This window comes from Clinocottus analis, unplaced genomic scaffold (assembly GCF_023055335.1).
Source record: "Clinocottus analis isolate CAN_PGR_092001 unplaced genomic scaffold, fCliAna1.0.p SCAF_18, whole genome shotgun sequence".
NCBI classification, from domain to species: Eukaryota; Metazoa; Chordata; class Actinopteri; order Perciformes; family Cottidae; genus Clinocottus; species Clinocottus analis.
The window spans coordinates 6,396,804-6,413,785 of NW_027175909.1; the positions used below are offsets into that span (position 1 = coordinate 6,396,804).

General features: G+C 42.6%; 1 protein-coding gene across 1 annotated transcript; it reads right to left on the reverse strand.

Annotated features, from left to right (window-relative positions):
- Nucleotides 1-13,255: 13,255 nt before the first annotated feature.
- On the reverse strand, nt 13,256-16,349 carry bloc1s5 (biogenesis of lysosomal organelles complex-1, subunit 5, muted). The gene is made up of 5 exons (XM_068582032.1): nt 16,054-16,349; nt 15,597-15,679; nt 14,766-14,886; nt 14,469-14,527; nt 13,256-14,196 (listed from the first exon to the last, which is right to left on the reverse strand). Exons 1-5 carry the CDS (start codon nt 16,070-16,072, stop codon nt 14,023-14,025), a joined length of 456 nt encoding a protein of 151 aa, XP_068438133.1. The 5' UTR covers nt 16,073-16,349; the 3' UTR covers nt 13,256-14,022.
- Between the last annotated feature and the right edge of the window lie 633 nt (nt 16,350-16,982).

A 16,982-nucleotide genomic window follows, 5' to 3' on the forward strand; every position in this document is an offset into this window, starting at 1 on the left:
ACTGCGCCCCTTTGGCAGGAAGTCTAAGTTTCCTTCACACCTAAGGCTGTCTTTCTAGAACAAACTGGCCACTCTTTGAATTCCTAATGGTAGGAATATATTAAAACATCCATGAAAATATGAAATATTATGAAAATAGACCCAGGATTAAAAGAACAAATTAGCGTTTTGCATGAACTATAAAAACATGGCCACAACCGCATAGGTGTCACATCACCGCTGGCTCAGATGACAGATGGACTGTTAGTTTTCTACACCTATGGTCAGATATGAGTCAGAGCTGCCTCCTCAACGATGGAAACGATGCTTGAGAGTGAGCACATTTTAAGGCAAATATAATTAATCCAATTTATTGCACTGGATAAATAGTGCCTCTCGTGGGGGCTGTAGCCTCGTGTAATGGTGACAGTGTACATAAATCATGCATCTATTCCCACAACGATGTTTGTGTGTGTGTCTGTTCCCAGTGTAGCGTACCTGCTGGCTTCACAGATTGACAGTTCTTTGGCAAGACCTCCATTTCACTTTTAACAGTCATGATTTCATGAAACCAAATGAAGACAACCTTCACATGTCCAGTATTTCTCTTTAATCATTCCCCTTTTTCCTTTCATCCAGACAACAGGAAGAGTGGGATGAGGAGCGGAGGAGGTTACAGCATGGAAACAGACAGAAGTGTCGCCCAGAGCACACTATGGTATATAACACTACTCCAGATGATTGCATCTCTTTCATAAAAACAGCTTTTCTTGAATGTTTATATGCTAGAAGTGGGTGAAAATTGATTCTACCATGCTAGGTCAGTGTCTGAAGTTTGAAATATGTTTCAGACTGAGGTGTTTATGAACTTCTGTGTCGAGCCTTATGGTACTTTTTTTTGTCCTTGTCTTTGGACATTGTCCTGCTATTCCCTTGACAACCATTGAAATTCCACTGTTAAACAAGCACACACACGCACACATGCACGCACACGCACACACACACACACACACACACACACACACACACACACACACACACACACAGTGCATGAATGTTGTCTATAGGGAGAACAAACATTCAATGGAGACGCAGTATAAGAGACATTGACCTTACAGGAGTGCATCTTGACAATTTGGCTGTAAAAGCTCAAACGTACTTGAAATGTCTTACCTTTTGGTCGCGACCAGGCGAAAACAAGGAAAAAACAGCTGATAAATCAAAAGGGTCGGAAGCCTGCAGAAACCATAACCCGTTTCGAATTGCACAATGGGACTGAAATATTGTTTTTTTGGCCTCCCAATCTCAGCTGTACACATAAGAAGACTCATATGTGTACATATGAGTCTGAAGACTCATTTTCTGATAGCCAAAGAGTTAAAGGAATAGTTGGACGTTTTGGGAAGTTTGCTGAACTCTTGCCGAGTGTTAGATGACAATAACAATATCACTTGTTTTCGTCTGCGTGCAACATTTTAAGCTAGCCTGCAACCGGTTAGCTGAGCATAAAGATTAGAGAGGGTACACAAATGGACATATGTATCTTGTTTATTTAACCAGCTTAAAATATTTACAAGAGATACGCAAAATGTCTATTCTATAAAAAAAAGAAAAAGCTCAACACTCGTGTGTGCCACTGAGTGAAAGAACACACTGAGTGCCGCCTTCTTGAACCTTCCATTACACTTCAAAGGTATTTCTGTATGAACTGTTATGACTGCTATGATCATATTCCTGCTCTGATTTAGACCGCTGTGCCGACATGAAGGTGTCAGCAGTACGAGAACTCCCACCCACTAAAGTTTATTTGAGCTATTATATCAAACAATGGCCTTGACATCCACTCGTGACCCACCGTTCTTGCTACACTGACATTCCAGCCGCCGCTCACTGTGTGCAACGCAAATTCCTTCATGGTTAATTGGAGGTGAAAAATGATATATGAGATTATTTTCTTACACTTTTGCGCATGATAAATAACATCTACACACAGGCCCAGCCCTCCCAAATGTGCTCTATTGTTACCATGGCAAGCCAATAACCACACATCACTATTTAATCTCAACATGTCAGCTGTGGTAAATATGACCAAATTGCTGCTGACACATTTTACATATCGTCTGGTGAGGTGGGGGTTGCATAGTTGTGGGTGTCTACTGGTTACCCATTGTTGATGACCAGGCATGCTGCCAGGCCAGTTATAGAGTTGTGTAATAGGAAAAAGAAAGATTAATAGACCCTGGGGACCCGGGGAAATTCTGTTTATTTTCTTAATTGCCTGAACTTAGTGCCTGAGAGTGCAAGAGTCGACAGGTGGCAAACGGGGTAAAAGTGAGAAATAAGAGACTGAGAATAACAGAGAAGAGGAGTGTGTGTGAATGTAAAAACAGTCCATGCTATAGTTAGATTCAGTTCTAGGCCACTACCTTCAGAGAGTGAGCAATAGCACTCAGCAGGATGCACTGACTTTTTTCATGAGGTGTCTCTGACTCTTCAGACTACATTCCTCTATAAAAGTACATTTTCTGAATGAAAAAGTGCTGGCAGGCAGGAGATAGTATACTCAATATCAGGGGTCAGCAACCTTTTTCATATGAAGTGTCAGTTTCTTGTTAATCAGTGTGCCAGGTCAACATCAGGTTTAACATTAGGTTTATTTATGGCACCACATCCAAATTTTAATCTGAAATTCTGTTCCATCCACACAGGCAATGTGCATAGCGTCATTAAAAACAAAAGTTCTCCATAATCAGGCTGACAGCTTTATAAAATCATCCACTTCTGCGTTGTAATCATTAAGCATACCAACCTTCAACCAAGGTTGCCTATCCCATGTCTCGAGATTTATTTTGAATCTATAATGACGTGTAGAAAGAACACGTTGCGGTGTTTCAGGGCAAAATCATCTTCTAAATCGGCAGACATCATACGTATAATTTTAGTAGCATTTCAACAGGATCCAAATGATCCCATGCTGGTCCATCAGAAGTTTAAGTTCTTTGCACGTCTATAACTTGTTAATCAGAGAGCCTTAGAGAGGCTGATCGGCAGATTTAAAGCACTGGAACGGAGCAAAGATGGTTGTTTTGAAGTCTTAGATATGAGAGTGGTATCAATCTTCAAAACTATTTGGCACGAAGACAAATTAGTATCTTGCGTTAAAATCTCACACTATTGCTTTTCATTTTTATATACTCTGACAGTACTGCCACAGGTCAACCTAACAAACTGCTCATGAAGTAATTTGAACTCAATCATCATAAAAAAGTAAATGAATCACAGAAAGCCTCCTCTTCAACAGCTGGAACCTGCCTCTCACAAACAGTATCTATTTCTTCGTTTTCGACACTGCCAATGAACTCACCGAGAAAACCTTTAAAGAGAAGCCTTTCTGGAACATTTCAGAGGCTATTTCTGACCAAATCTAATTCTGTCATGTAAACATATGGGAATTACCTTGTTGGACACTCTTTCTGTAGAACTGCTTTCAGCGCAGTCTTCCCACAGATGGACATCATGCGATCCAAAGCCAGACGTGTTTCCATTCGGAACACCGAGGCTCATGGCAGTATCATATCCGGGACACAGGATGTGACCAACGGAGGGGAACCAATGTCATTTGCAGACAGCTTACTAGAGCCACTGCAGCCGGCACCTGTGCTGGGAAAAGACAGCGAGGAAAGGGCTCTCCCACATGATTGGAACAATCCCAGAAACTCGGAAAGCCCCTTGTCTTTTCATCTGGGTGGGTCATAGAGAGCGAGGAGAGAAAGAGAATCAAAGAGAATGATGGACATAAAAAGTGGTAGAAAGAAAGAAAATGCTGAATAATTAATAATAGGGTGGGATGGAGAGAGAAATCGGCTATATGAAGGGAGAGAAGGCATTATTATGGTGGTTGTGGATTACTATGACAACCCCCGCTGTATCCCGAGTGTTTTTATGTTCTGCTGCTCTCTGCTGGATCCGGGCAGGCGACTAAAGCCGTGCCAAGTTTCCCGAGGTATCAACAGTATTGGAATTACCGTCATTTTCCACAAGGCCTGTGTACTTACACGGTCGGTAGTTTTCCCACTGCTGGAAACTCCACTGCCGCAAACAGGCTGGATATTGACAGGTGCTACTGAAAGTCAAACGTTGTTTGAGAAAAAGAAACGAGCTCCGGCAAAAAAATGACCTTTGGCTTCAATCGTCATGCAATATTGAATCAACAACCCTAATGGCCACATGTTTTAAAAAGGGTAAGTTGTGGCAAAGAATCAAACATTTTATACGGGAGGTATTTTGCTGAAACAGCGGCGAGAGGTCTCAATGCATTTCAGGGCCTAACCTGGTTATGATAGAGGCCTATTTGTGAAAAACAATGTGAAAGCTTGGGTGCTGCTGCTCACAGCGCCGCTAGCTAGCATGGCTGATCGTTAGGTTATTCACTCTACATATTTGTCCTTTAAATCTTGTTCCTTATTAAGTTTTTCTGGAAGTGAGTGATCCTTCTGCAGGCTCACCATCAGAAGATTTGTTCCATCTTTTACTTCCTCGAAATGCTCAACTTTGAGCGTTGTTTAGGTGCAAAGTGTGAATGAAGTCCAACTGACATTTTAAGGAAAAAACGTTGATTGAAGAAGTCCTCCTTTTTCAGGCCCGAGTGACCAGATAGGGCCTCTGGCACCAACAGAGTTTCTTCAGCATGCTGTAGGAGAGTCTCATGGAAATGCAAACACATTGACTTTCTGATCCCACATACTGCTAACAGTGCCTATTACTGCTCCTCATAAAGCTGTAAGCAGCCCTGTCATGAGACTCACGCTATCGCGTGTCATTTCTGGTTTTGATGAGTGTCGGAAAAAAATAAGAGAAGTGGCGCAGCACTGAATCGCGTTGAACGTTGAGGTGAGACGCAACAGGTGGTGACAGGCACATCGACTCGGAGTCGGCCTCACACAGACGCTTCTTGGTCGAGAGCCTTTCCTGTAAAAAAGCCCCACTTCCTGCTGGTAAAGCCATCAGGATACATGCCAGATTGTGAGGGGGTTTGAGGTGGGGCAGAGAGAGGGAGGCGAAGGTGGAGAACAAAGACTACGGGAAAAGAGGAGAAAAGAAGACCTGGACTCATGGACTTCCTGGTGTTTCCAGATAGCGGGCCAGCCACGAGTCCACCACTCCATCACCAGGATCACTGGGAAGGTTTTTAGCGCTGCTGAATATTATAATAGTCTACATATGAGTTGATTTGGGGTCTTTACAACACAACATATTTTTGATGTTTTTAACGCTCTAATTAACCATCATTAAAGAAATCATACATGGTGGATGTTGAGCGTTTTCGAGATGTTTTAAGTTCCTTCAAATCCAGTTTAAAAAAAAGGGGTTTATTAATCTTCCCCCTCAGCCTTATCAAATGTTATATGCTACACACATTAATATTGTGGTAAAAATACAGAGATCCCCTTGAAGCCCACACATTGGAACGCGTGCCGCTCGCTAAAGTGTCCTTGAGCAAGACACATAACGGTGCCGTGAGTGCCGCTTTGCATCCAGGCCCAGCCGCAGAAATAGAAAACAGAATTTCCCAAAGAATATCAATAGAGGATTACATCCTGTTTGTGTCCAAGAAAATCCAATGTCATGCATCCAAATGTCATTCCCGACGTACAAATCACGCGGCGGCCATGTAGGCTGTAGCTCCCAAGGAAAGCAGGGATGATGGGATGTTTCAGCTGACAGTATTTCATACGGGGCGAGCCGTAAATGTCATCATCGACCAACGAGACTTCACTTCGTCTGAGCAAAAGGCGCACGTGCGGACTATCCGTGGTTTTATTCTTTTTGGGCACTCGATGCAAGACACGTTAGGACTAGGAGGGCCCCAGTACCTGCCTTCATTGCGTCAAGGTTTGTTTTTATTTTCCCCTGCTTTTTAAAAAAAGAAAAGAAAAGAAATTACAGATGCTGTCACCCACTTACTGGTACTCCCGTTTGCTCTCATGGAAAATGTAAAAGGGGCCCAGCCTTGTTGAGGTCAGGCTGACATTGCCAGTGAGAGGTGGCCAAGTCACAAAACAGATGTTTACTGTTTTTCCAAGGATGATTTGTTCTCTGCAACGTATTGACTCAGGTCCAACCACAACCCGGGTACCTTTAACAGCGCTGCATTAGCCTGGGCAGAAAAGTGCACGGTGCTCGAATCAGGTGCTTATGATTTATTTCAAATGTCTCTTATTGTATGCTTGCTTCATCAGTCCGTGGGCACTCTGAGTGAGTTTATGACTCTGACAGGTGTCTGGGTTTCTCGGCACTTTCGCAGATGTGCAATAAAATGATGGGATGGATCGCACGCAGAAAGTTGTGTGCGCTCTCCTGGATGTGTCGCCCTGTGTAGGCAGAGAGTAAGAACGAGTTTAAGGAAGCCTTTTGAGTGTTTCTGTGTGTGTGTGTCAGAGCAGCCTCCACCCTCTGAGCGTCTGCAGAGTCAGTCATGGGCCCGGTAAAGGTCTCTCCACAGAAGCCATTAAGCAGTTCGTCTGCTGGAATAAAGTGTTTGACTTGGCTGCCGGGCAGCAGCAGGTGCTGGGAGGATCGGCCTGGAGCTGCTGCTCATGCCTGCTTTGATCTACAGGCCAGGGACCAGTCTTCCCTTCTCTGTGTCTTTCCCTCCCATCCCATCTTTTACTTCCGTTTTCCTTGTCTTTGTTCTTCTCTTTCTCCCTCTCATCTCTCAGGGCTTTTGTGTCTTTTTTTCACCATTGTCATTACTTCCATTAGATTCTCTTTTTTTCAGCGTTTCTTGCGCTTTTTCCTTCTGTATTTTTCTTGCTTTCTCTCATTTTTTTTTGTCTCTATCCTTATGTGTCTTTTTCTTTCATTCACCGTTTGTGTTAGTCTCCCGGCTCACTTTCTCTTTGACCCGTATCATAGCTGTTAAAAAGCGTAGTTGTACTCCCGCCACACATCTGCTAGACCTCAACGACACCACAGAGCAATGGGTGCAAGTTTAAATTTATGCATTCGCTGGATCATTTAAAAAGAGTCGTAGCAAAGGCACAAAAAAAGGAAAATGGATATTAGTTGTAAAACTGTCTTCACCTTTAAAATAAACTGTTCAACATTTAGGGAAATGTGTTTATTGGCTTTCTTGCTCAGAGTTAGATGAGGAAATCAATACCACTACCAGCCCTTTAGCTTAACTTAGCTTAGCATAGAGACAGGAAGCAAATGGGAAAAAGCAAACACAAACTCACTAACACAGGCTGAATGTTGCTGGCTCTAGCTTCATATTTCGCGGGTTCTCTCATCACCAATATGTTTCTCTTGGTTTCTCCACATGCGTTTTCTCCTTTCCATCTTTTTTTTCACTTTCTCAAAGGTAGTTCAAAACCCAGACTGTTTTAACATATCTGTTTGGGATTCTGCCTTATCAGCCGAACGACAGACAGAATCATGTCGAGCTCTAACAAGATGTCATGACATCCTGTGCTTACCATTGGCATACAGTAGGTGAGTCATAATTTCAGCTCTGGACTCTCTTCCTCTGTGTCTTTCTCCCGCAGCCTCAAGGTAAAACCATTACGCTTGAAACGAAGCAGCAGCAGTAGCAAAAGCAAGCAGCCCACTTGGGTCCAGAGAGACACGGGAGGGAAACGATGAAAAGCGAATCCCAGGGCCGTCCTGGGGCCCCTGAAAGAGTTGCCTTTATTGAAGGAGCCCACTCCCATGCATTCCTCTGCCAAGAGCCAGGGCCTCCCTGGAGAAAGCCAGGATCAGAGGCTGACTCACACTCCGGCAGGGAGTTCACGGGCCGCTACAAACACACACGGACACGCAGAAATCACACCGGCAAAACAAGTATGCATCTTGTTCCCCCTGTCTCCCGCCTGCCTCATTGTTCTGTCAGTCAGGATGGTTTTAAGCTGCGAGCCACAGCAGGGACTCTCTATGTCCTGAATGGGTAACACACACACGCAGGCTTGTAAAGCACAACTGATTGATTTATTGGATTTTAGGGGCTGAGGTCGGAGGGATATTAGACGCTCCTTGGAGATCTCATCGTGAGATCGTTCAGTGAGAGCGAAGGGCTCGCTCTGACCACAACAGGGGAGACATTCCACGGTCTTTTTTTTTTCAGGACCATTCTGCTTAGTTACCTTTGCGAAATGTTGGCTACTTTGGGAGCGTGTCTTTTTCTTCCATTAGTTAGCCTCTTAAAAAGTGTTCACGGATAATCCTGTTTGTATGCCTTTCATTTATAATGAGGTACAGGGGACATCCAAAAAGCTTCTGTCTATTCTGGAAGCAAGGAAAATCCTACAGTCACTGTTATTGACAGCCGTCTTTGTTATCTTTAAAGTCACACATTATTGCTGATGAAAGTGTATTTGATTGTTTCTTGGCACTGACTTCCATTTATGTCTCTATTAAAGATAAATAAGACATCAGTAAGACATTGTGGCTGCAGTTTAAATCTAGAAACCACATGCTCACTGTGAATGGTGTCTGATTTTATTGACTTTTTAAACTTGTACAGAGAAATCTGTTTTATTTTATCACCATAACGTTGCAGAAACTGAAAATATTCCTTTGGAAAAGCCCTGTGGGTATGGCTGAAGTTCTCAGAAAGTCACATTAAATAACATACACTGAACTTATGAACAACACACTGTTTAAGTATTTCACTTTCAATTATCAAAATATTGTTCCTTTATATACTGTATTCTTCAACATCTCTGTTACATCCATCTCCGTGGCCTTGAATCATCCTTCGTATTGCTTTCCTTTCTCCTCTCTGTTCCATGACTTATCTCCATAAATCAATACCCAGATAATGAGTAATAAATAACTGATCAAAAAGGCTCAGAGCAAATGGTTTTTTCATGCCCAGCAGATTTAAATCATACCCCTTATTTCATACCAGGAACATTTTAATGGCGGAAGATGTAAATCTAGAGTGCAACGAGCTGGCAGGAAGTTCAGTACAAGTAAATTGACTCGTGCTTGTTCGAACTGAATATGCACTGAGCTGATAACGGAAAGCCGCCATAACAAATATTATTATTTACAATGACTCACAAAGAATTATTGCCCATTTTGCTTTCTCGAGCCAAATACTTCCCTCGGGAGTTGGTTGAGACCAAAACAGATAAAAACAGAACTTAATATTGAACGACTCCAAATGAAGACTAACGTGTCATATCTGTCAGATGAGTAAATATGAAAATATGTTCCATCAATAGAAAAAGGTGATAGTGTGTGTCTGTTTATATTGTTTCTGCTGCCCACAAGTGGCCACAAATCAATTAGTTCAGGTTTTACAACCATTCACTTGATCTGATATGTTTTTCTTCATATTCTTTTATATATTTGTACATTTTCTCGCTGCTATTTGAATGCCGTATGAAATTCTGTTTCAATAGTTTTAGGGTTTCGAATCATCGAAACAGTCAAAGAAAGATAACATCTACAAAAAAATACCTCAGAAAACAGAGAAAATCAAAGCATTGAGGAGGTTGGCAGTGGAGCCAGACATTCCTCTCCGCTTCAGGAATCTAGACGACAACAGCTTTTTTTTTTTGCTGCTGGTGGCCATTTGCCCGATGACAGGCGGTTCTCCGCGTCCTCTCTGGCTATTGTTTGCCCTGTGATTGTCTGAGGAAGGTGTTTGTTGTTGCTGGACTCCTACCTGCGTTTCTTGGAGCTGGCAGGAACACCGAGCCGTTGTATTAGCGAGGCTGTCCCGTGAAACTGAGCAGACGCAAAACATCACGCTCAGTTCAGCTGATCAAGCTCTTCACTGCACAAAAGAAGGCAATGTGAAACGTGTTCTTTCAAAGAGAGATAATCTGATCAATACATCTGGTTCATATGTGCCTGTGTTCACGTCACAGAATACACATTTGGCATGTTCCAGTGCCAGCCTTCGTTTGGGAGCATATCAGTGCTTGTTAATCAGGGAACACTGGCATTTGTAGCATCTCATTTCCATCCCTTTTCTTTCCAGTGATTGCTTTTATATGCCACCCAGTGCTCCTTTCCTAAGCTGCCAGAGTCAGAGACTATCCAGCATGCCTTGCAACTTTCCCTCAGAGAAATATCAATTTCTTAATTTGTTTTACTGCGGCTTTGAGGGCTTTCCTTCTCTTATTTAGAAATCCACCGGGTGAACGTTTGCTATTGCCAAAGAATTCATACGGCCACCTGCTTTACCATCCTCCCAAGACCCATCACCGAGTCCCCGGGGTGGTTTTATGCCGGGTTATTAACTTGGAAGCGTGGTGCTTTTGTTCATTGGCATTTTCATTTTGGACCCCTTAGTAATCGAGTAACAGGGTCCCATCATGCAGCACAAAAGAAAAGGAGGGAGCACGCAGAGGCAGAGAAATTCTCATAAGCTGTCAGGAAGGCGGGGGTGAACGAATACCTCCTCGCTTTCTATTGTTCCAACACAAAAAAGTCAAATTGTGTTGCCGTTAGACTGCTTTTTCTCATCAGTCGACTGAAAGGAAAGGTGATTCTGACAAAACGAAAATGTTTAGTAAGGCCAATTTGCTGACAGCTTTGAAGAAAATGTAGCAGTCCCCCGAGGTCATGTGTATTTTATTTGTTTTTTCAAGAAAATTCAACCTCTGCTGGTATTTGATTAATTTTCAAACAGTAAAGCACTAAAGGAGAGTGAGCAGACATGTAAATATCAAGCCAACACACGTGTGCTCAAACACCGTGTTTGATCTGCCGAGCACTCACAAAGCTCACGGGAAAGAATCCTACAGTGGAGATATTATCAATGACAATTACCTGTACGTTTATGTAGTTTGAAGCTTGTAATATCCAGTATTTCCTGTCAGAAAGCCGTGAACTAACAATGTTAAATATGGAGGTCAAAGTTTGTGCTAAAGTGTTGAATTGACACATAATAATAATAATAATATATCATAATTTGAGTGCTTTCTTAACCGGTATGCTCCACATGGATGGCATTGAGAGTTTATTAAGTATATTAAGTATATTATATTTTTTGGTGGGTTGCCAGAAATAAGGAAAGCACACCTTACATAGTTCATATGCTTGCAGTTAGTGTCAAATATAGTTTCATTGACACGTTGAAATTTGACCACTTGTTACCAGCAGATGTTGGGAGGGCTGAAGAATGTGCCGAGTAGCGCTGCGGGTTGATCAAAACTGAAACGGCCATTCGAGCTCAGCTTCCACAGTTAGGCCGGGCTCTCAATCCAGCATACGAACAACCTGATCCTGTTTTTCCACTAAGCGTCTCCATCACACGTAACCTGCGCATTTCATCCCGACCATGATACATTTCATCTTTTCCAGTGGATGTGGAAAGCTCTTTTTCAGACGGGGCCTCAGATTGCCCTTATCGCCGTGTGTTGCCCAGTGGAGCTCCAGCTGGGTGCCGCTGCTTCCTTTACCGTTTGTGTTGGCACGGGGAGCGGCGGCTCGGTGGCCCGAGAGCACCGCTCGCTCTTCAAAACAGGAAGAGCGCACTGCTCTGTGATGCACACTGGAGACGAAAAAACACAGGCGCAAAGGCCCAGAGACTTGAGGCAGCAGGCTGAGGACGATAAGAGGCGATTCCAGCCAGCGCCCAACGCTTTTCTGCTCATGGAACCGTCTGACTGGTCGGGCTACAGGGGGAAGTTTCGGTGTCATCGGCCTGCGTACATGGGACGCCCGACAGTTTCCTCTTAGCGTTTGATGAGATCTATCAAGATGAACCACATTCTCCATAAAAATGTCCGAGAGCGTGCAACGTTTCCTGTTCTCTACCACTAATAAGGGCACAGATTGTTGTTGTTGATCAGCACCAGGCGCTCAGCAATTACTTTACCAGCCGCCGAGATTCTTGGCTTTACATACTTTTTCAGCCTGCACTTTAACTTAGAACCCAAATTCCTCTAAATGTCGAAACCTGTTTTTGTTGCAATCCCTCGGTCACAAACAGACGTTGATCTGAATCCCAGATTGCTTAAAGTCAATTCAGTTTGGCAGAGCGCGTGTTATTATTGACCGCAATGGTCTTGTAGTGCGATTGAAGATGGTGGAAGGTTACTCTGACCTGCCTCACGCCGCCTGGCTTTTGTGGATTTGAACAGCAAAGAGCAGTCCTGGCATCAACCAGAGAAATGGTGAAAGTCGTAGATCTACATGAACATCGATCGTTAAATCCTGGAAGAAGCACTTTTATGTGTTGTCTGGACTTATTTACAAAGACGTTTTCCAAAGCATTGCAATATCAAAACCCATTCCAGAAGAAATAAATCCTGTACTTATCAGGCCCAACAAGTCCTCACTTTGAGCTCACGACTCTACTCGTGAATAGCTCACCCTCACATGGCTTTAGTGGTGACCTTTCATGTACTCTGACTGCATGTTTTCTTTCTTCCCAACGAAAACCAGAAGAGCAAACAAGGGCAGATGAAAAGGTGCCTCGCCGGGCGCGGGTGGGCCGCGTTTCCGTATTGTCGCTCCTCGTTAGCTAATGACGGTCTGTCTCCGACTTGGACAGCTGCAGTCACCGAGGTGGAGGGAAGGCATGCACGCAGACGTCCATCTGCTGGCACGTCGCTCTCTGATCTGTGACGCCAGCCATCACCGACTCGCACACGTGGAAGCACAGACACAGGCCAAGCGGGGTTTTGCATGAGAGCAGGGGGGGAAGACAGGTCGTTGCTCACTAAATAGAGTTTTCTTCAGCTGTGTTGCCACGCCGTGGAGGGACTTATCTGCTGGCTTGTTACATTTGACTCTTATTTTTCTGACAGATGGAGGAGACAAAGTCCAAATCAGCTTCTTCAGACTTCTTCTTCGACAGCCGAGGTGTCTGGGCAGTTTAAAAGAGTGTGAGGCTGTGAAGGGGTTTGTGTGGGGGGGTATGTGAAATATTTTCTCTATTACGTTGTTTGAGATGAATTCTGTTCTCAGCCATGCCAGGAATGTGCCCGCCCAGCCATTAACCTGTCCAAGAATCCGCCATTGTCCGGAGCGAAAACAAAACACTTCATTAGAAGTACAGCGAGTCAAAGACCAACCTCACAGGGTGCCCGTGTAGGGAAAAGACCCAAAAGGACGATTTCATGGAACAACTTATCTATATTGTTTGCGTTATAACTGATTTCCAACATAGCATATGGCTCTCAGTGTAATTAATAAACGGAGAAGCAAAGAAACACTGTGAGTTTGTGTTTATCCATCTTTTTTTTTTAATGTAAACATGACCAAAAAATGAAGTCCAAAAAGTCCAAATCTGATTCATGTTTTTCCTTTTCTGTTTAAATGGAAGAAAAATGTTGGATTTGTGGCTTATTAAAATCAGATTTGAAGAGGCAAAAGTAAAGAAAAAACAGCTGCTGCAGATCAATCACTATTGGTTTCAGCAAAGGCTTTTTATAATGAAGGTTACTTCATAGACAGTTGGTTTACTTGAAGTTAAAGTCACAGGTCAAACGTTCCAAACACGGAGAGCTGCTGAGAGATGACTTGTTCTGGAAACGGTTTAGTTTGAGCTCATTTCTACAACACTTGTCTTGTGCTTTAAACACACCTGCTCAGAAGGGCTTTTCTAACATGTAATAATCTGGCTTGCAGTGCTTAGAATATCTCGCCGTGGTGCCAAGCTCCAGGTTCCTTTCAACTAGAGGCCGACGCAAATTCATCATCAGCACCCTTCAGGCAGGCATCCATTAAAATCTTGAAATGTTGTAAACTTCACGGCCAATGAACAATCACATGATTGCTCGTTTAAAAATGACATATTGCAGGCCTTTTGGTTCACCGTGAAAGTTCCATGTGCTAAAAGACAGAGACCTGTAAGTTTGATGGCCCGTGAAATTCCACATTGTGGATCACACTTTAATATTTACAATTTGGAAAATGTTGAGTCTTGTGCGAGACCTCTGCATTCTGTGCCAACCACTGAGTTCATTAGTCGAAGTCGGTCGCTTTGTTTTGTACGCGCAGAACAGACGTCCGCGTCCATAACAAGCACGCGCATGGAACAAGAGAGGTTTGTTCACCACTCACACCACCGCTGACTGATCAGACGGGTGAAAACTTGGTCAAGTCCTTCTTCTTTTCGCTGTACCGGGCGCTGAGTTGTCCGACAGCCTTGGCGTGCTCCTCATCCACTTCCTCCTTTAATCTCTGCTGCTCCTTCAGAAACTCTGTCCACTCATCTTTCAAACGCTCCATGTTCCCCTGCAGCTGGGTGCTCTGGAAGGACACAAGAAGGTGAGGATGATGATGTTTGTCTCAACTATACTTCAGCTGTCAAACCCTCTTGCTTTCATGCACGACACTGAAGTTGCTGATAATAAAAGACAGCGTAAACAGACTCGGTGAGCATTCATCCTCAATGTGCGGGTTCATACTCAGAGAGCAACTAAACCTTAATGCCTGTACAGTCTGCATTCCAATACATTTTTTTCAAAGACTACGATAATGTGTCCACCTGCGCTTTATCCTTTGTTTCCAGTTGTTTTTACCTGCTGTGCCTCTAGCTCCCTCTTCTGGACTCTCTCTGCCATGTGATTAGCAGCCTCCACTGTGAGAGAGAAGCAGGAAAATATTTTATATATTCATATTGACAATTTTGATTTGCTCCAACACAACATACATATATGAAGATGCATTCGGACACAGCACTATAATTAGAGTAAGTATACAGTTCCACTACAAGAGTAGAACACATTATTATTAAATCATTATTAAGTGTGTTTATAATACATTACATATATGAAAAGAGTTTTGTCTAACATGAAAGAGGAGAAGAGGAGACTTACAACGTTTAACCACATCAGACATCATGCCTTCTAAATCTGCCGGCAGCATTTGTTCATTTGCTTCCGGGACAATTTTATTGAGGTTCTCCAGCAGTCGGCTCTCTCTGTGTCCACGTTTTTCCTAAACAGCGGCAGAGGAAAGCTCAGTATTGTCACAAGAATACCACATGGAAGACTAAAACCATTTAGCACTGGGTCACAATATATTATTTCCATTCAAATGAATGAAAAAAATAACAATTGAGTTGAAATAATTTCATGGCATTGTCTTTTCAAGAACAAGAGAAAATACTGTATTTTTCTGATAGTATATTCATCTCTTCATGGAGCAGCAGAGACGTTAATTGGTTTGGGGATATTTCTCTCAATTGCACTAAAACATTGGACAGATTCTCTCACTTAATGAGAAATTTAAAAAAAAATGGTTCAATACGCTGTCTTGAAGTTTGCAGTTCATTTATTGGGGAACATTGTTGAAGCAGGATGAGGAAATCCCGTAATGTTTCACTGTGGAGTGTGCACATATATTGTGTTGACTGTCCAACCACAATCCTTTTTCTGTTCAGCCACATTTTTGTATAATATAGGAGGCGCTCGGATCTCGTGACTTTATGCACTGATTTAATGCCAGTGCGGCACATAACTTTGTGCGAATTGAATTGTCATGTAGGTTATGAGTGTCTAATCTACAGCCTAATGGGTGACAGCAGTGTTGAAGGTTAAACATGTAAATGATGGTAAAAAGTCAAAATATCTGTCATCGGTCGCATTGCACCCTAAAGTCAAGAGTTTAAACAACTAGCTATGTAGCCTTATAAACAAGACAATTACCTCAAACTCTCTCACAAAGTAACGGATCTCAGCGTTGATGATTGGTCTGTGGTCTAACAGTCGAGACTGGATATCACCCACATCTGCAGCACCAAACACAACTCGCATTACATTCACAAAGGACACACAGGAAACAACATTTTTACAACATTATTTTGAGAAGCAAGTATCATGATTTCAAACAGTACCAACTATATGCACACCTTACGAAACACTGCACGCTATTCATGTTGTGCTAATGATAGCCTGCATGCTACAAAATATATAACTTAATTATTAATCTAATGCCATGTCATTAACTCTTTAAACATGTATGAAAGCTAACAACTCCTAATGTTTATCACACTGCTAATGGCAATACATTACATTTTTCAGAGCTAAAAAGGTAAACAGTGCGCCAAACACTTTAGCATACCGAAAAACAAGAGTTTTTTTTTCTCCTGTGGATTTTACTCACCTTTAGCAATCTTGTCCATTTTGACAAACACGTTAATTGTAGTAGTTAAATCAAAGTTTTGCCTCAGCTAGCTCAAACAGCTACCAAGCTACCAGCTGCTATTCACTTCCGAGGCCTGAATGTCCCAAATGCTAAGCTAACTGGCCGCTAATCGTGAAAGCGAAATAGCTGTTAAACCACCCGTCATTAACGTAGCCTATATTTTAAATATATAGGAATACGTACTAGCTGCAATATGATAAAAACGGCATTGGTCCTATGCTAATTGCAGTCATGTGAATGGAAGTCAGCTGATCGCAAAGTAAATATTTACAACTACTTCCGGGTACGAGGCTGCGGACTGAACCAAGTGGCCATGAGAGGGGTGTCACATCCACCTTGACGACAGAAAGGAGAGAGGTTGTTTTTTAAAATTTCTTTTATCAGTTCACTTAAAATTCTGTATTCTGCTGTCTGCAAAAGCTTGTGTGTGTGTGTGTGTGTGTGTGTGTGTGTGTGTGTGTGTGTGTGTGTGTGTGTGTGTGTGTGTGTGTGTGTGTGTGTTTGTGTGTGTGACAGTCTGATGTTTTGGGTAAGGACAGCAGATGTCAGTCTTGCTCTGTGGTAGAACAAAGTGACATCAAAACCTACTTTTTAAACTCACTCACACGTTACTTGTACATAAATCATCCAGTTCAATCATAAAGTATATACACATAATTATATATTTTAAAATATAGATGCTCCAATTTATCCTGACTTTGTGACTTAAATTTTACTTTAACACATAGTAGGATATTCCACATTCTGTGTGCACTCTTTCCCCAATTGGGTACAACTTTATTATAAATAAATGAATAGATGGCAGCTAATGGTCTAGTCGCAGTTGATAACTCATTTACTTATGGTTTATCAATTATAGCCATTAATAAGAATATCTTTAAGGTTGC

Bases quoted from the DNA above. Each gene is read 5' to 3' on its own strand.
- bloc1s5 (XM_068582032.1), bottom strand. The intron at 14,887-15,596 runs GTAATTGTCTTG...GCCGCTGTTTAG, and splicing joins ACTTTGTGAGAGAGTTTGAG to GAAAAACGTGGACACAGAGA. The intron at 14,197-14,468 runs GTAAAAACAACT...GTGTCCTTCCAG, and splicing joins GGGAGCTAGAGGCACAGCAG to AGCACCCAGCTGCAGGGGAA.